Source organism: Trachinotus anak, unplaced genomic scaffold (genome assembly GCF_046630095.1).
Source record: "Trachinotus anak isolate AG129_WGS33_773 ecotype Australia unplaced genomic scaffold, CSIRO_AGI_Tana_v1 ptg000019l, whole genome shotgun sequence".
NCBI lineage: Eukaryota > Metazoa > Chordata > Actinopteri > Carangiformes > Carangidae > Trachinotus > Trachinotus anak.
In genome coordinates, this window is record NW_027273870.1 from 20,457,545 (window position 1) to 20,477,492 (window position 19,948).

A 19,948-nucleotide genomic window follows, 5' to 3' on the forward strand; every position below is an offset into this window, starting at 1 on the left:
ATCAAATAAATAAATAAGGTCCATACGTAGATGTGCAGTCTAGAAAACTAAATGAACCAACTTATAGGCGGAAAAGTATTAGGACATTCAATAATTCACATTCAATAATTCATACAATACCAATACATTTCAGATACTAGCATATCTGATGTCCACTAGATGTTTACTGCCAAGGCCAAGACATGCATGCTGTGAGAGCTTGCAAGGGTCATGGAATGTAATTGGCATGGCTGTAGACAAGGAGTCTACAGCTCTGTGAGGCTATACTTAGGCACAGTGATGCTTTGAGTTAAATGCTAATATTATTATCCTGACATGCAGCTCACAGTGACAATGCCAACATGCTGATGTTTAGCAGGCAAATAAAAACTCTTGACCTATATACTGTTTGTGCAAATTTCTTCACTGAGTTAGAATTAATCTGGTCTCCTCAGTGTACCTCAACACATTTCTGTGCTAGGAGCTGTTTCCAAAGGCTAATATTCCAGTCAGAGGCTAAACTGTCATCCCTGCTCGATGGGTTCCCACTGTCGGCTGTAGAGCTCTGGGGACCAGACTAATCGAGCCAGTGACTGTTGTAGGTTAGATGAATTAGCCATATCAGATCCCCATCTGTCTGCCCAGGTGGGCTGGCTATGTGACAGAAGGGCTTCATGCCAGCAGTTCTGACCAACATCTGGTCAGTATCTCTTCTCTTAATCTTTTCTGTCGTTCTTTGCGCTCAGCCACATTTCTGTACTCCTTTGATTCTTCAGAAGACAAACAACCAATATCATACCAATATCAATTTCCAATACCACCAGTGGAAAAACCAAGGCTTTTAAGTGTCAGGCCTCTCAGATCAATGTAGGTCTATTTAAGCATGTTAAGGATTTCATCTTCATGGTCCTGTGGTGCCAAGAGCACAGCAGGCTTTTTTAATCAATCCACCGATAGATATGTTGTAGACACAGAGGAGGAGTGAACACGTGCTGTGTGAACGGTGGAATCAGTCAGAGAAGTGTGAATAAGAGTCAGTCATGTCTGACAGTACAATTTTTTTGTTCAGTTTCTGTTTTCTTTTTTTTTAACTTCTACCCAGTTCATTTACTTTTAACAATTTGGTGTTTTATTTTAAAGGCCTCCTCCTTATTTTGTATTTTATATTATTACTATTTTTAATGTTAACTGTAGTAACCTGAAAAATAGCAAATGTCTGTGCACTCCACAGCAAAATGTCTTTACCTGGGGGCACACAACTACAGAGACCACTGTTCTAATACAAATATTACAGAGAGAAAGTAAGATATGAGCTATTGTGTCCATCTGTCTTGCTATCTGTACGATAACTAGCTTTACTGTCAGCTACACAGATATATGACACTGGCTTAATCTGCAATACGTTGCTCTGGGCCTTAAACTGTAGCTGTCCCATAAGTGGAGGGTAGGAGTAACTGGTAGATTTGTGCAGAGAAGTGTTTGCAATACTGGAGGTCCAAAAAACACCCTCCTGACGGGATTATGTGTGTGCCTTTAATTTGCCGGCTCGTAAACAATGGATGTAGGGATGACTAATTTATGAATGGAGTACAGTTATTAGAGCATCTGAAGTATTCGCTGAGGTCAGCTCATCATTAAAAATGGATATACTCAACCTGAGCATGGGGACTCTGCCTCAACCTCCCAGAGGAGTGTATCTGCTTCTCCTCTTCTTATTCTATCACTTGCAGTTTCTCACACTTTTTGTTCTTGCTTTCTTTCTTACAAATATAATGAAATGTGCACAGATCACCAATTCTTCTTTGTGCATTAAAATCCTCCTGACTCAGGACTGCCTTTAAATTACATGTACATTAGAGTCAGCCTGTAATTAATATGAATGTATACATAATCCTATTTAAGGGCAGCAATCCTCAGAGCCATGTAAAAACCTGCAAAACCAAACTTTTTTTTAAACTATCATTTAAAATGTAGAAAATACTAACTCTACACTATGGAAGCATTTTATATTTTGCATCTTCCCATTAATTTTGTAGACACTGCCATAAAATGTGATAGAGGTGTCTGTGTATATAAGCTTACAAGCCATCCTGATACTTAGCTTTTTACATACGAATGTTCAAAGTAAGAACATACTGATACATCCCCTCGAACTTCTTAATTTGCATGAACATACAATTACTAGAACAGTGAAACCAATCCTCATATTTGTCACCGTTTATTTAGTTTTGGTAATTATCTCTTCATTCCTTGTTTCCCCATCTCTGCTAATCCACTGGTCTTCACGTCTCAGCCTTCGCCATGCTCTGTCTCTTTTTGTCTCTTCTCGCTAACTTTTTGAATCATATTGGTTATCAATAATTAATCTGCAGCAGTTTGCCCACCCTGCTTGTGTATTAATTTCAGTCATCCTGTTAAGTTAATGTACGACTGGAATAGAGTGGCAAGTTGGGCGAGAGCTCCTCTGTGTATTGCAACATCTGGGCCACACAAGGGACTTGTCAGAAACCATAATGACCAACGCCCCATTATCCATTCCCCTTACCCTCAACCACCTCCCTCAGAGCCCAGGCAGGCAGTGCAGAAGCTTAACCACCATCAACTCTTATCAGCTGGGCAAAGCAAAAAGCAAGAGACAAATATCTCATTATGGTGATGAGAGTAAATCACCAGCCATAATGTTTCTATGTCCACAGCTAGCTAAGCTATGCATAGGAAGAGATTATGAAGAAAATGGAAAGAAATGAAAGAGGACGAATCCAGAGAGATTGATCAGTCTATGAACTTTTTAATGTCTTTCTGCTTTTGCTGTTAGGTTTTTCATTAGAAATAATTTAATGAGTTTGGGTGAGGACAGAGATACATAATGTATGACGCATACCTAACAGCTGTTGTTTTGTACAATGAAACAAGTCTGTGTCAAGGCCTTGTACAGTGTTTGTATGCAGTATTGTATGTAGTTTCTATCCTGCTTTTAAGTATTTTATCTAAACACAACAAATACATCACTTACATATTTCCAAATGCATGTTAAACACCCCATCATCACTGGCTCTCTATTGGCATTATTACATGTTCAGTGTTTCCTTGTTGAATGTCAGGGGCAAATGGATAACAGCCTAATTACTTTCCGTGTTCACATTAAAGCTAACTGCGTGAATTAATTTTATTATGTAAAACATTTGCAAAAAGTGTGCAAAAATATTTGCATACCAAACAGAACACTGAGTATTTGTAAATGAGATGCAAGACTTGTGTTTTGTGTGCACATGGCAGAGATTTGTACCAGTTTTTATGTGCACTGCAAACAGTTACTTTAACAAAACACAGAAGAAAACATAGGCACATACATTTCAATAGCCCCTGATGAAACCTCTGTTGCTATGGAAACTCTTTGACAGCAAGTAGATACATGAAACAACCTCTCACAGCTTTCCATTGACACAAATCACCCAGAATCCATCCCTCAAGTCAAAGTTCTCCTCTCTGTCTGGACCTCACAGGTTTGGATCTGCTGCAGTGTTTTCAGCTATGACCAGTTTATACCAGAATAAATGTGGGCACAGGTCAGGCCAGAATACAGGCACTATATACCTCACTCCTTTAATTATTCCCATAATGTCTCCATATTAAGGGATCACACATTACAATAAGAGGTTTACCTCACCTCCCTCCACACTGATTTCTTTTTAAACAAAATCTTTAATTTACTTTTGAGAAGAAAATAGTTGATCGTTGAATAAGTTATGCAGTGCCATCAGCTCAAAGTACAGCTGTATGCCATGTTGCATTTCAATCTTTTGGGGAAAATTGATAAAAAGACTTTCTGTACATCCAAGGACAAACCAAGATAAGAAGAGAAAAAAAAGATTCATATATATATTGGACCAGAAAACACAGACAATCACATGACTCATGACATGACATGGCATGACATCACTGATCAAAGAATTCAAGAAAGCAACTGAGCCAAGGACACTCCAAAAATCTTGTAACTATTTCAAAACCAAATGTGTTTGTACAACACCTTTGTCTGTGTGTGCATGAATGCATGTATGGACACAGGTATGAATGTAAAATTTATTGAGTGCAGTCTTACCGGTAATCTTGTCCAGTTCAGCCAAAGTCTCCTGGTAGGAACTGATGATTCCTCCATATCGTGTCATCACCTCCTTCCTTAAGTTGTCCCAGTGAGGCGAGAGCTCCCCCAGCTCCCTCAGATCCTGCACCCTACAGATAAACACAGATTTATAAGAACCTTTGTGGTTTTCACAGAAACTAAACAGATAATTAATAATTGTCAACATCTTGGCTTGCTTGGTGTTCCTTTGTAGCTTCTGTGTAAAATACAGTTTATTAAAAATTAGACAGTAGACATAACACAATCTAATTTAAAGGAGAAAAAGCACAGGGTAATATTGTACTGCTCTATCAACATCTCTGCAGTTCCTTTCAAATTATCTCAATTTTTCAGTTAGGGTACAAAAAATGATTAATAATCCTGGCAAAACACAGATACAAGCTTGCACAGAACTGAAACAGAAACGCATGCACACACAGTAACACCCAAAAGCACCCTTTTCTGTGTCAGATAAACAAATTTCTGGTGTCCACTTATCCACTCTGCCCTATCAAATCCCTCACCTTCTCCTACCATTATTCATATAACAAACCCATCTGCTCTTTACCGGTGTCACTGGAGTGATCGGTTGCCTGTCTTTCATCTAGATGTGCCTGCAAACCAAGGCCAAAATATTAATGTGTACATGTGTGTCTGTGTGAACCGGGGGCTGATTTCCGACTAGGAACTATGGCCTCATTCAATGGCTCATCATTTGCATCTGAAAGGCGACATCAGATGGACAGATATCATTCAGAAACCAGCCCTCCAGCAGCCATTGACAAGTAAATTGCAGTGATATTATAGACATTTGAGGTTGAAGGGGGCTCAATATAGTATTCAGGATAACAAATACGCGGCCATATGCATTACTTTCATGATAACAAGACCAATTTTCAGTGATTACACCTCATGCATTTTGTATACTGTATGTCTTTAAATGAAAGGCTGCATGTATAAATGCTCGTTGGTTCAATTTATTGTTAAGACCAGGCATAATTGCTTGAATGCATAATGTAGTAGTTATTTCTTTGTTGTAGTTCAACAACTACAACAATGCATTAGGCGCTGATAGCCTCTCCAGACTATTTCCTGGCTTCCTTCAGGTAAGATAGTTATTTTTAGATTACTTTGAAGTACTTCAATACACAGCAGAGGGCGATGGAAATGATGCCAGAGAGAGAGAGAGAGAGAGAGAGAAAGAGGGAGAAACCCACAATGTTTAGAGCATCAGTTCATTCAAATTACAAAAGACAAAGCAAAAAAACAAAGAAACATGTGTCTCTATTGTTTTCTAGCCACAGCAGTTTTAATGGGAACTATTAACACTGTTAAACAGCTTATTGTAGATACATCTGTAAATCATTGACAAGCTTGTTTACCACATCAAGATTGTCTGGTTATGTTATGTGTTCATGTTAAAAAATACTATTGCATATATTGTTATCTTTACCTCCTAAATATCAAGGGAGGGATATTTCAAAACATTGGCAAATTTAAGCAAAATCAACTGCATGAGTGGATGCCTTTAGAGTTAAGTGTGATATACTGTATATAAATATATTTTTTGCCATTAGCTCAACAGATATAGCAAACATTTGCAAATGACATATGAAGATGCAGTTCTCCAGCCTGGCTAAAACAACTGAGCTGGATGTGGAATACATGGCAGATCACATATGAGAGATTTTATTCCTTTCTTGTCTCTTTCTATTTCTGAACAAACCTGCATCTGGGAACAACCTCTAGGCATAGATGCGCCACATGCTGGGCGACTCTGCCAACACGCCCTGCAGGTGGTTGTAAGTAAGTTATGCTTATGGCATAAGAAGACAGAAAGAAGGCTTGCACACAAAGTATATTCCAGTTTACCATGAGCAAAGGAAGCTGACAGTACAATGGGCAGCACCAAGGGCATGCATGTGAGTTTCAATTGTCATTATTTTTATTTTTGGCATATAATTAGTGCTTGAAACCATTCTTAATTATAAAGGGATTTAAACTGAGACCAGTGATAAATATACATGTTTACTCAAATGTGCTGCATGCAATATTCCTTGGGATGAAATTAGCACATTTGTAAATGACGGGGCCTTTTACAAAGCATTGCTTTTGAAATGAAAACAGAAGGAAAAAAAACTGGTTTTAGTTAGTGAAAGGAAAAAACAAACTAAGAAAAAAAAAACCCACTGCTCTTTCATTGATGCATGCTAATAGAAGCCTGGGGCTGAACAAGATAATGATATTGGGACCCTTGTAGTGTCAAAACGACAGCATTGAGGTAGATTTCCCAGCAAGTGAGGTCTGAGTGGGGCCACTCCACATTTTTCCCTGGTTTCAATCAAATATATTGTTACCAGCATACCCACTTAGGTTGAAGTGGTCCCTAATACCATGAATGGGCCATTTTAACCAATCAGAGGGGCAATGTTCTCTGATTTTCAGGTTTATATAGCAATGTTACATGGTGCTAGATTGGCACAATGCTCTTTAACAGATTGCAGCCATTCACAATAATCTGTATCTCTCAGCCACTGCTATTTGCTCATCCCAGTGTCAAAATGCAATATGTGTCTCTGATCTGTTATTTTGTGCCAGGAAGTCTGGGGTGGAGGTCAGGGTGGATGGTCCTGTTGTAAATAATAGAAAATGGATAAAAGAATAGATAAACATATCTGCTTGCTAAATGAGGGTGAGAAGGCAGTGGGATGGGGGATAGAGAGATATAGTATCACCTCCTTAATCAGAGCGCTATTGTCTGAAAACAGTAAAGGTGTGATTAAGGGAAAAGTGTGATAAGAATAAGGATAGGCTGATAAAGTATATAAAGCATGTAAAAAGGGTCACAATGTCAATCAGGTCTTTTGGTATTTCATCTAAGAGCAGGTATTTTTTAAAAAGTGCTCCAATAAACAGTTTCTGCACAAAAGGTATGTAAGAGGTTTTTAAGGTGTTTGAACTGGGAATGGGATCAAATTATTTGGGATCAAATTATTTTTACTAGACTAAAATGACCTAACTTGTTTTATGCATGTGAGGATGCTGTAATTGTTATAAATCAACAATACACTTACAATTACACAAGTAGGGAATATATTTGGTTTAATTTCATATTCTGAACGATCCCCCTCCAGGCATGTTTTGAGTTAGTTAAAATTCTTAAAATTATATCTTCTTCTTTTCCCTCATGGAAAAATCCCAAACCTATGAATATACAAATATTTCAAAACTTTAACCACTGGACACAGGATGTCTTCTACTTCACTGAAAAGTTCAGTGTCAATGTTTGTTTACTGAAGACATCAAGTGTCAACATCACACTTGTGTAAGTTTTATATTGGACCACAACATTTTTAGTTGTTGTCAGTTATTAAAGGAAATGAACCAAATCATAGTGTCAGCAATGTGGAGGCTGAGTTTTGTTATATATTCTTCAGGTTGAAAAAACAGTTCATCCAAAAGTAATGAAGCATTTGGAATAAAGCAGTAGATTGGGTAGCTGAATACTTTCTAAACAAATGTGAGTTGCTTTTTGCTTGTCACTTACATGGACAAAGAGACAAGAAATAAGTTGCTAAAATTTTAAGCAACAGAAACAGAAAACAAAAGTAAGGATGGACAAAAAACTGTATCCTACAGTACAAGAGAAGAAAGAGAAGGAAGAAGAGGAAAAATCTGCAATACCACACTGATTGGGATTTGCTATAAAGACATACAGAAGCTGATGCAGTCCAGTCATTTATTTGGACTAAAACATGATCCAGATGTTAGAAAATGAAACAAAGGTCAAACATCACGTAAAACAAGTCAAGCTCAAATTTATGTGGACAGGTGACTGGGATAACAAAATATTTTTCCCAAAGAGCAAAGACGTGTCATATGGGCACCTTTATTTCATGGTGCATTACAATGCCTCTTCAGTTTAATCACAGAGGGCTTTGTGTGTGGGGTCAATAAAACCTCCGTGAGAGGACTGAAAAGCAAACCTTTCTTTCACAATACATGCAGCTCCTTCCAGCAAGCACAGTGATTAATATGATCCTGAATGTACACAACAATGTGTGTGAAGCCTGATGTTAATATGTCACCTATATGATCTTGATGCACAATCACAGCACTTGTTTATTACGAGGGGCCATGATTTTTTTTTTTCCATTAATGAGTAACCAGACAGCTGTTAATGAATGGGGTTTAATCGACACCCACACACTGAGACTTTTCCACACATGCATTTATTATCTTTACAGACACACGAGGAGCAAAAGCATCTTGACTGGAGGAATGAAAGAAAAATCAACCACCTTTGTGTCCGACGAGTTAGATTAGGAACGTGTCTGTAGACATCAAAGTGAACAAACAGAAGGAAGAAACATCCAAGATTATCATCGAGTGGTGCAGCAAACTAAGCCACCCACGATCCGCCGCTCTGCTCACAACTTTGCAGCACTAACTGAATCATTAAAAACACTGAGCTAGCACCAGTCTGAATCTGGCTGACAGAATCGGCTAAATGGAGAGGCACCGTGGAGAAAGACAACATTTAAAGAGGATTATAGGAAAGGTGCTTAAGCGACCAAGCTGGAGATACGGTTCACATGCCTGTTAATAAACAAACATTGTATAAGGTAGTCCTGGTTTGGAGCCTGCTGAGTGCTCATGAGCTGCATTATACAGATAAGACATTTAATAAATTTTCTATAATTGTCTTCCAAATTTAGCTGTGATTTAAATTATCAGTTTGCAGAGCTGATCATCTTCTATTTAAACAGAAAGAAGGGTTAGAGATACTGAGAGAGGACATGTGACCGAGCATGCGAACGGATTCCAGTGCATCTGTTTGACTGGCAAACTGATAACACAGCTTGTCTAGTCAATCGGTCAATAAAGGCTCTGTGATTGTTTCTCTGTGTATGTGTGTGGTGGGAAGTGCGAGTACGGCTCTGTGTATGGTTCTGTGTATGTGAATGTGTCCTTGAACTCTGTGTGATCCTTTGGGTGCACACGATGATTACAAATCAAAGTCTCCTCCCCCTAAAGTGCTCATCAAAATCTCTGATTGCACCTTTATTTTTCGTGCCTATTCTTTGTATTAAAGAGAGCATAAAGAAATCATCTGAGCTTGTGTGTGTGTGTGTGTGTGTGTGTGTGTGTATGGATGGGGTTGTGTGTTATGTATGAGAGGGGGTTGCCACGGACAACAGGCCAGTTGAGAAATGATCTGTCTTGACAAACATTAGTCGAGCCTGAGGGAAGGCGCTCTTTGATCTACTTACGGGTGCACACTTGGAGACTGGTGAAACACCACCACCCTCTGTCCTTGTCTTAACCTGTCCTCATTCTCACACTGGACTGGACTTTAATTGCAGTTATATTCTTGATTTCCATAAAGTTCCACATTTATTCAAAACAGATTTTTTTATGAGTTCTAATCCAAAACAGGAAAATGATCACTTTTTGGCATTTACTTGACAGTGGATCAGTTTTAAATACAGGAGAGAGAAATGAAACTAGGAGATGCCACATTGAGCTGTTAAATGAAGAGCTGCAGGCGAAAGGCTGCACACCCCCAACTCCCCGGTAAGGTAACTAGCTTTACTGTGACCTGCCCTCCTGTTAAAAGCTACTCGCAGTATGCACAGCATGAAGTCAGACCATAGTTGCTCATGATATGAAGGAAAAAGGCCAATTACTGACCAACTTCTTTATCAAAACAAAGTGAGTTTGTCTGGATGCACTGGAAGCAGAGAACCCAGCTGATCCTCTGTGGCATTTCTGACAAAATAGCTCCTTCCAGGCTGAAGGGGTATTTGCTACCCCCTGAATTTAGGGACCTGTGGTATTGACCCACTCTTGCTGTTATTACCAGTGACCCCCGCAGCACGATGTTCAGCGATTCATGAGAGGGCTGGGAGATGGTGTGCATGTGTGTTTGAAAGAGACAGTGTTTGTCGTTTTCTGGATGCATGGGCATAGAAGCATCTTTTGAAGTGTTAAGCAGATGTGAATAATTAACTCCTCTCCAAATACAGGCGGAACTATTAAATAATCCTTTACATCAGTGAACTTGGTTGGTAATGGCTGTCTCGAAGTTACATATGCATGCTGTACATATAATGAGGTAAAACCTGTTTGGAGTTTTACTTTGAACTTTTGACTGTTCTCCAGTGGTTAGATGGTTAGTTCATGCCTGCACAAACAGGAAATAAGCTGTCTGATGTAATGAGATATCTGGCAGTGACATCTTAGGTTCAACAGTATGATTTCACAGGGGCTTACCTACTCATGTCCTCCTGAATGTACAGTGAGAGCAGTTGTTTGGGGATGCTGAAGGACAACGTGCACTCCTCCATTTGTTCCCGTACAAGCATCCACTTGCTGTCCACTGTCTGAAATCTGTACACCTTGCATACTGGGTTCTTGAATACTGAGGGACGGAAACAAAGGGAGGGAAGAAAGGTATAGTGAACATCCTGACACAGCAGAAAAAGCATCATGTTCTCTGACTTTTTTAATTTTACAAAGGGAAGACTGAGGATCTAAAGCAGCTTTGACAGTTTGCAACCTCAAGGACGCCACAGACAGAAACTCTTCAAAAAAGTCACGAGGTATGAAGCACAAATTAAATTCTATAATCAATAACTGTGTCTGCCATAGATAAGGTGTTTCTCATCTTCCAAGGCCTTCTCTCTCTCTTTCAACTTCGGTGGCAACACAGCACACAAGAATACAGACTGAAATACAGAAACCTTGTCCTGTTAATCTTTGCCTTATTATTTCCACCATTTGCATTTTAATTGCTTGTTTATTGTGCAACAGTGGGGCACAGACAGTTGAATCATTCCGAAACTTTGCTTGCTAACCCCACCACCCAACTCTTCTATTAGAACCGATTCAAATTCAGCCCCATCTTCTTCATTTTTGCAGAGAGTGGCTAATAGCAGCAATCGAAGGCTGGAAACGAAAAACAGCTCTAATGCTCTTATCTGCATGCTGGCAGCAGAGGGCAAGAAAGCTGTGTGCCTTGAACAGTGTTTATTACTCCTTTCCGTTTCCAGGGCTGTAGTCAGAAAGGAAGTCACTCAATAAGTCGGAGCTGAAGTACCCCAGGTGAAACATTGACAATCTCGCTCTAGGCAGTCAAACATGTATGGCACCAGTTAAATTTTTTTGCTTGAATTCAAGAGTGGGAGCCACACTTGTGCTCCTACTGACAGTACAGTGAAGGCTCCCACTACCAAACACTTCATACTGTACCGTACCCTGGTCTGGCCCCAGATTGTCCTTTTTTCAAAGTCACCTGTCTAAGCATCCAAGTCATTAATCCTGGTGGTGGTATGTCATTTGTCCTTGGGTGTGAAAGTTCAGCGATGCCCTTCAATGCAGATGGGTTCCAGAGGGTGCACTACAGTGGAAGTTCTTATATGGTCAGAGGATATTAATTTTGGATGCCATATCATAAAGTGTGCTGACCGGCTGGTTTTAACAACTGTTTTAACTGTGTTTTAATACAAGTTTGTTTCAAAGTTAAATTTTGGCAAACGCTTGAAATCAAAACAAGAAATTGGTTTATGGAATATCAGAAATATGCAACGACAATGTCAATAACAATATGAAGTGTCATTGCTCTAACATCTGCTAATTAATGCATGTTTTACTGTATGGTATAGTATATTTTTGTTATCAACAAATCTTAGGAAAGGACCAAATCTAACAAAGAACTGATTCTACTAACGTGAGTTGTATGTGTATTCAAAGCCTGATATAGCTTATTCCCCAGTGCCATAGCCCTTCCTTGTTGTCCAAAAACTAATAAAAGACATGGAGCCGAGTGAGAATGATGCAAACATCCTTTATAACCATGAACATTACAGCTGCACAGTTTATTTGAGTCAACTGTTTTGGTACAAGAGGGTATGTATATTGAAAATGGTCCCTAACAAATATACTGTTTACTCCTGTTTGAGTGATGTTTGCTGAAAACCACAGTGCTCAGCTGTTTTTGGAAACTACTTAGCCATTAAAAAAAATTAAACTGTGATCCAACTGAAGGATTTCCATCATCAGTGGGAACAAATGGGCTTATAGCTAAGTGCCAGAGACTGGAAATGGGGAATTATTAAGAAATGGATTCATGGATTCATGGTTTTGGTCATTTTGTGGGATTTTTGTTGCAATGAGAAAAATATAGAACAATGCCACCGTTATCATTTGAAGGTGCACTTGGTAAGATAAAAATGGACAAACTAATAGCCATGTATAATGAGCGCCTTAGAAATGAAGCAAATTGTGCTATGAAGGCTCTATTTTCTTTCACTCGTTATAACAAAATAGCATCAAATCAGCATACTTTTTTGAGGCTAGAGTACCTTAGTATAATTTATTGAAATATTCCCTAATTTAAGATCAATTTGTTTTGCGAAATTGTTACGTCATAATTTCTGTGGATAAAAGCCCCTATTCATACAGACAATAGAGATCTTCTGAAAGACAATAACTGAGCCAAACGACCAACTGAACAATGCTCAAGTTGATGTTGAATTAATGATGATTAAGGTTAAGACTGGCCCTAGAATGACCACAAAAAAAATTGCATCTAAATGAAATGGGATATTCAGACATTGCTGGCATGGGGATTAGAGTGAAGTGGAATGGAAGACAAAAATAAATAGGGAGTAAGTGACACATGGAGAGAAGGGAGCGGAGGCACAACCTTAATCGGAAGAGCGACAGTTGCTGTCTTCCACCTCCGTCAGAGAAGCGGATTAACCCCTGACCTCCCCCTGCCACCACACTAATTTGACCACCAATCAGACACTTCTGTTTCCCTTCCCGACACCTCTTAAGAAAATGACTTCCTGAGACGTGCTGTGCGTGGGCTCCCCCATCTCCCTGCTCTCTGTATGCTCGTTTTGAAAGGTAATAAAAATGGAAGACTAAATTGCATTACTCAATCTGGCAGGGTCTGCAGGGAGGGTATTGTTTTGACGGGCTGCAGATGTGCACCTGCAAATGTGGCTGCAGTTCACTAGCTAATCACAGTAGAAACAGTAAGCGACAATGACACCATGACAACAGGCATGGGGCTGCAGGGGGGGCTTAAAGAGATGGTGGGAACCTGGATAAAAGAGAAAATGGATGTGTGGAAAAAATGAATTCACAGAGTGGAAAAAGGAAACTAGTTTCCCAAGTCTCCTCTGAATGAGGGCTGTGAAGTTTCAACACAGCAGGAGTTGTGACCTTTTCAAGTCTCAAGTCTTTTTTGTCTACATGTCTTTCATTTTCTCCCAACAATTCTATTGTTCTCTAAAAATGAAGGGGCTAGATTTCTGTGCTGCCACTAAATTAGTGACACACAGCTAGTATGGCATCTTTTGCTTGTCTTCGGTTAGTCCAATAAGGACCTAGTAGGTTTACCTCATTGTAAGATAGGCCCCACTATTCTTTCTTGCTCCTTAAAAACCCCCAAGACTTCTTTTTAATCCAATCAGGAAAAACATAAATTCTTTAATCAAATTGGATTCCTCAGAGGTACCTCAAATCTTCTTAATGGAAGGGTTATTCAAGGGTAGTTCAATGTTAATTAAGGGACTTCTGCAGAAGATGTTATATAGATGTTAACTACCACAATGCTGCATTACAATAGAGTCTGGACAAATTATTTCAAGCCTTCCTTTGAAGCCATTACAAGGTGAGCTCTTGCCATTTTCTCCTGCAAAAATAACTTTGTATGTTGTATAGGGACAAAGAACAAAATACAAAGAAGTAGGAAGACAGGTAAATTGGAGAAGATTTTTTTTTTTTTTAATGTGTGTGTGTGTGTGTGTGTTTTCTATGATTGCCAGGTTGTTCAGGAATGAATGGTAGGTAACATTACAGGTGTTCAGAATGTGAATCATACCCGGCCCTGTCAATGGGTTCTTTTCTCTGTCAACACAGCCATGGGACGCAGACTCACACACCAAGGGACACTGGAAAGGAAAAGAACAGAAAGATAGACACAGAGTGTGAATATTATGTGACACCAGAATTTTCTTTTTGAAACAACAGTAGTGATGGTGAAGTATTTTTCTAAGGAGCTGGCAGGCTTTGATGATGACTATTATGTATGAGGTACAATGGAGATGACCGTACCCATCTGTGCAGCCTGAGACTGTATTTCATCTGACAGACACTATAGTTTAGCTGCGTTTGAAAATATCAAGTTAGTTTTGTCAGTCAGAAACAATATAATATCAGTGTCAAAGCTGTCATCAGCAGCTCCCGCAAGTATTGTGTTAAATTCAGCTGGATTGATCTAAGCTGGCTGTACAACAACAGAATTCAGTAGTTCAGATGGTCAGATTTTACTGAAAGGAAACATGAAATATTAAATGTGCTCACATAATTGCAATATAATTGATTTTTGAAAATAACTACTAATGTTATGCGCAAATGGTTCAATGTGTGTCTCTGCATTTTTTGTTTGACTTCCATTTGTTTGATTTTGGTTTGCATTACATTTAATTTAATTCCATTTCAACAACACAACCTGTTACACAGTAGTAGCTACTGTATTTGCTGTATGCACATTATAATTACTACATTTGAAGACTAGTCCCATGAGGAGCCAACACAGAGCAAACATCTGCTGTTGGATGGCTCCTTTTAGTTGAAATGTTCAAGGGTGTTGCACCTCTGCCTTCACTGCAATCAGTGATGTCACAGCAGGAGGAGAACACCTGCTGCGACTTCACTGATTGGCTGGTGGGTTGGTGATTTATTACCTAAACTGCCATTCCAGTCTTCATCAACTTCCCATACTGTAAGTTCCTCCAGATAGTTTCAAATGACTATGCATTGACATCCAGTACATGATGGTATGCTTCTTATACTGAACAACTACAGGTTATCAAAACAAATAAGATAATAAAATAACTTAAACCAATTTTGCATTTTTTTTTATTTTTTTTTTTAATAAATGGTATTAAAAATGTTTACATGGACTAATAAAACACATGTGACTGTTTATTAAGCACATTCCAGCACACGCGATATGCAGCTTAAAATACCAACAGTGGCTGATTTACTGCACTAAATCTTTTGGAATTTTTGAACAATGGATCCTTGATTTCATACAGGAGTCAACAAAAGAAAACTTCTTATTTCCAGCCAGCAACTGTTGAAATGACTTTCAGATTTTATCAGCTGCCGAAGAATCTGTTAAATGGTTTTAATTATGCACTAGATGACTACACACATGATATTATGCAAAAAACAAAAAGTCTGCAAGTCCAAGGCGAAAACAACAGCATCCTAAAAAGCTGATGATCCATGCAGAAGACATGGTAATAAAGAAACTGAATTATTCTTGTATTGCAGTGTACAGCTAGTCTAGTAGGAGAAGGAAAAAATTAAGATGCATGTCTGCTTAGCTTACATACTTGTAAACTTCCAAACTGTATGTTTTCACTTTTAATGTTAAAAGTTTCTGAGATAGGAGAGGTGATGGATTGTTCCTAGCAGTCATTTAAAGTCCTTTCTGGGGACAGGTTTGGCTGTCTAGCTGTGTTAAATGTTTCATCAGACTGGGCAGAGCTGACATACAGTGAGTAAGAAAGATTGTTAGTTCCCAGTATTGCTTTGATGAGGAGAGGCAATGAAGGTTTTCACTATTAAAACAATTTAACATTGACGTATTTGACATATTTTGATCCATGATGTGCAGAGTGTACATTATAGAAGAGTAAGTTTAAGTACTTTCAGGATGAGGACTGACCAACAATTTTAGCCAATGTAATGATATCTCTGGCTGTGTGTAACCTTCCCAAAAATAAAAAAAGAGAGCAGGACAGAGCTGCTAACATTACGCTAAACTGTGACAGCATCCAGAACTGGTTTCCACACTCTGTAGAAATACTGCACAACAGATGTCTCAGTCAGGAACTGGGCTGTGTTTTTCACTTAACTTTGAACCCGTAAAAAACGCATGTAGCTAGTGAATGATGTACTCCTTAGCTGTGGAAATGCCGTCCAGTTACTACTGTAGGCAGAAAGTTTGTAGGCAGGACATGTTAACAATTGCAGTTCAAGGCTGAAGCAGACAAACACACATTTCATGAATTCTTTACACTTTTACGCTTGCATTTTTGATTTTATAAAGGCTAACAAAATTAGCATGAATCCTTGGGATGGTTTGGATTTTGGACGTCATTTTGATCTTGTTGGTTTTCAAGGTATGACATTCTTAGTACTATTAAGGATAAAGACATCAAAGTACTTTAATAAATAGCATAAAACTTTACTCTTCTATAATGTACACTCTGCACGTCATGGATCAAAATATGTCAAATACGTCAATGTTAAATTGTTTTAATAGTGAAAACCTTCATTGCCTCTTAATGCATTAAATTTGGGTCTCCTCATCAAAGCAATACTGGGAACTAACAATCTTTCTTACTCACTGTATGTCAGCTCTGCCGTGTCTGATGAAACATTTAACACAGCTAGACAGCTAAACCTGTCCCCAGAAAGGACTTTAAATGACTGCTAGGAACAATCCATCACCTCTCCTATCTCAGAAACTGATCCTGAATAAAACTGACTCTCAACCAACAGCCATGGTCACACACAACCTCCAAAATAAAATGTGCCCATTCAACAGAATGGACAGAAACAACTAGCATCTGGAAATTTCAGTACGTGTTGTCAGTAAGGTTTCTGATAATGAAAAGTGTTACAAATGAGCCAAGGGCCACAGCTGTGAAAGGAGTCCTATTTTAATTGTAGGCAGCAGACAGCATGTGTTCGCTGGCCCTTTGATGACTAAAATATGTAAAGAGATCAGATCAAAGGTGAATGAAGTCTCTTTCTTGTTTCAGCTGACTGTTTTGGCAGGGTCAGTGAGATATTCATGAGCAACCAACCAAGCAATGAAACAGGTGCCCCCCCACACACACACACACACACACACACACACACACACACACACACACACACGTCACAGTACAGTACATTCAGGCAGCCAGATATGCACATGACAAAGGTAAACTTGTGAGTCTTGTCTTTCAAGCGAGCCCTCCCTAATATTTGTCATATTCCTTTATTATTTATATATATATTTCCTCCCCTCATCTTCTGCAATTGAAACAACACACACAAGGGGAAATATGTTGTGACAACGCACTCACACACAAGCAGATGCACACACACACACACACACACACACAGGGCAACACATTCATCAAGTCGACATGGGCAGATTGTCAGTGACACTCTGGAGCCTAGCAGGGAACCTCCATGCACCAGCAACAGGGGTGGGCAGAACCGAAAGCCAGTCAGCCATGTAGAAATCCTTGGTCAATTATATAAGACAGTGATTCATACAAACACACAAAATATACGCAAACACACACACACACACACACAATAGGAAATCAACAGTAGGTAACTGCTGCAAGTCTGTGCTACCTTGGAGAGCTGTGCTTTGGTGAAAGAAAATCTGAACGTTCCCCCTTTACAGATCAAAAACATCCTTAAAGCTCCTTCTTTACTTTGTAATACTGGACCCCTGGCTCGATAGCACACATTCACTTGACAAATGTTCAAGAAAATCTGTCTCCATTAGGAATATACAGACAATGAAGTGGAATCAGAGTACGTACAACTTCATTTCTGGTGTGGCGGCACCCCATTTGGATGACACAATCTTCGGTTTACTGTCAAACTCTAAAGGAGAACACTTTCCTCGTTTGCGCCCCTGATTGTGTGATTCCCTTCAGAGCGAAGTTAAGCAGTATGTATTGTGTGAGATTAGAGTGGAGATAGGGGCATGACAGCAGCGGCCCCAAGTAAACCGCATGCAGGACCTATCCTGGTGAAATGAATAACGGTTTCAGGAGTGGTGACAAAAATCAAACACAAACAAAGTTAAATGTCTCAGAATGGTAATTCAGTCAGTCATCTCTCTACTAATGTTTCTACACAAGGGAGAGACAACACAAATGTACTCACAGACACAGACATTACATGCACACCCATCCTGTAAATCCCTATTAGGGTTTACTGAAGTTTATTTAATCTCATTGGCGGACTTGAGCAGTGCCAGTCTAATCCTAGCATTAGCACAAGGCATCTGGGGCATGGAGACTCCTGCTTCGTCTGGTTACCCTGCTACTATACCTTCTGTGATGGTATGTCGGTGGTGATGTGGTCTACATCAACCTCCTCCATCTCCCCCATCTTCAGGCGACTCACCACCACTGTTCCTGCTGTGCACACACCATCAGATGACCTACAGGGAGACAGAAAGAGAAGAAAAGAAACATTTAGTATTAGCCACTTAAATGATCTTTTCCTGCAGCTACTACCCCTTTATGGGCCACAGAAATATTCATGCCTGTCGGGCCCCCCCTCCTGACTATCCAAACCTCATGAGCTTGTTTCTAGACTTGAACAGGTTGTGAAATGATAAAGCTATTTGACTGAATAGTGAAATCAGGACATTTTTTTTCCTGACAGGTTTTGCAGAAGAGCTTGCATGCAGATTAAAGCTAAGGCTGCTCCGGTCCGGAGTTGATGAGGGTGAAGGAAGGAACATTTCGTATAACTGTACAAAATGCCGTCTAATAAGCCAGGCTATGTGACCTCACAGACATGAAATTGATACTCGAGTTTTCATATAAGGGAGTCCGACCAATCACTTTCCCAATCATGGAGCCATGATTAAGGAGCTGATAGAAAATCTATAATATTGGCAGCAAGACAGACGCTCTTAAATGAAGAAAAATGGTCCCTGGGCATCGTGCGAGCAAGTCTGATCACCTTAACAGACCCATCCCTAATGTGCTCAGTTCCACTCCAGCTGGAGAAAATATTGGATGTTGTGTGCCAGCCAATGGTCTAGGGAGACGGGGGGGAAGGATGACACACCCCTGCCTGAGGAGGAGAAAATGCAAGCATGGTGATGGAAGCAGAAAAGATGCTTTCAAGGCCAATCCATCTTGGTCGGATATGAGGAAGAAAATCTAATCGCACCCAAGGGAATAGAGGAAAGGGAAGAAAACATGCTAAGCAGAGGTAGAGAGGAATGTGAGGGGATACAGAGGGGGAGGAATGGGAGCATAAGGAGGGAGATGGAGAAGATGGAAAAGTGTCTCTGTTGTGGGACACTGGGATTTTCAGTTAGCGCTTAATGTCTTACAGGAGCCCCCAAGCAGAGAAAATAACATTGGTTGGTTTATAAATCTAATCACCATCCCTTGCCAGACACCTGTCTTCGTGTTTACTCCTCTGCTCATCTTCCTGTTTCCCCCCCATTCCTCATCCTCGTCATCTCTCTCCCCCTCTGTTTCTCTGTGCAACAGAGGACTAAAGCACGCTAAAAGAAAGTCACCCTGACTTTGAAGAAACAGTATGTACTGACAGTGGCCCACAAATAATCGAGGAAATGGAGATTAACATGCATCACATTCAGTGATAGTCCTCTCCAGGCAAAGCTTAGGGGTTACAGTGGCACTCTACTCTTCAGATTGCTCTGCCTCAATCCACTAATGAAATCCTCCATTTAAATAGACAGGAGACTCTTTTTAGAATTGCTTCAAGATAATTGATTTATGCCTTTGAGAGATATACTGTGATTTATTCTTATTTGTGGTGGAAAGTAAACTCAGCACCTCTTCAAATACAATCTTTATATATTGTAATCTGTTAGGAAAAAAACAGTAGAGATGATTTGACTGCGCTCTATCACCACATTGCTGGTTTACTGGACAAATTCTGCTAAAGCCTAGCTAAGAAGGGGGCAGAGACGTCAACGTCCTGACAAAATGCCTGATCTGCAGTGACACACCTTTTTTTATTTGGCAAACTATA

The 19,948-nt window shown here is 39.6% G+C and overlaps 1 protein-coding gene across 18 annotated transcripts in view; it reads right to left on the minus strand.

Annotated features, from left to right (window-relative positions):
• The window catches only part of inpp4b (inositol polyphosphate-4-phosphatase type II B), a 224,756-nt gene that overhangs the window by 43,666 nt on the left and 161,142 nt on the right, over window positions 1-19,948 (minus strand). For all 18 annotated transcript variants that reach the window (XM_071504372.1, XM_071504379.1, XM_071504378.1 and 15 more), the window contains 4 exons: window positions 18,257-18,368; window positions 13,998-14,067; window positions 10,376-10,523; window positions 4,079-4,209 (listed from right to left, as the gene is read on the minus strand). In XM_071504372.1, coding sequence (XP_071360473.1) covers window positions 4,079-4,209; window positions 10,376-10,523; window positions 13,998-14,067; window positions 18,257-18,368 — 461 coding nt within the window. The remainder of the gene's footprint in view (window positions 1-4,078; window positions 4,210-10,375; window positions 10,524-13,997; window positions 14,068-18,256; window positions 18,369-19,948) is intronic.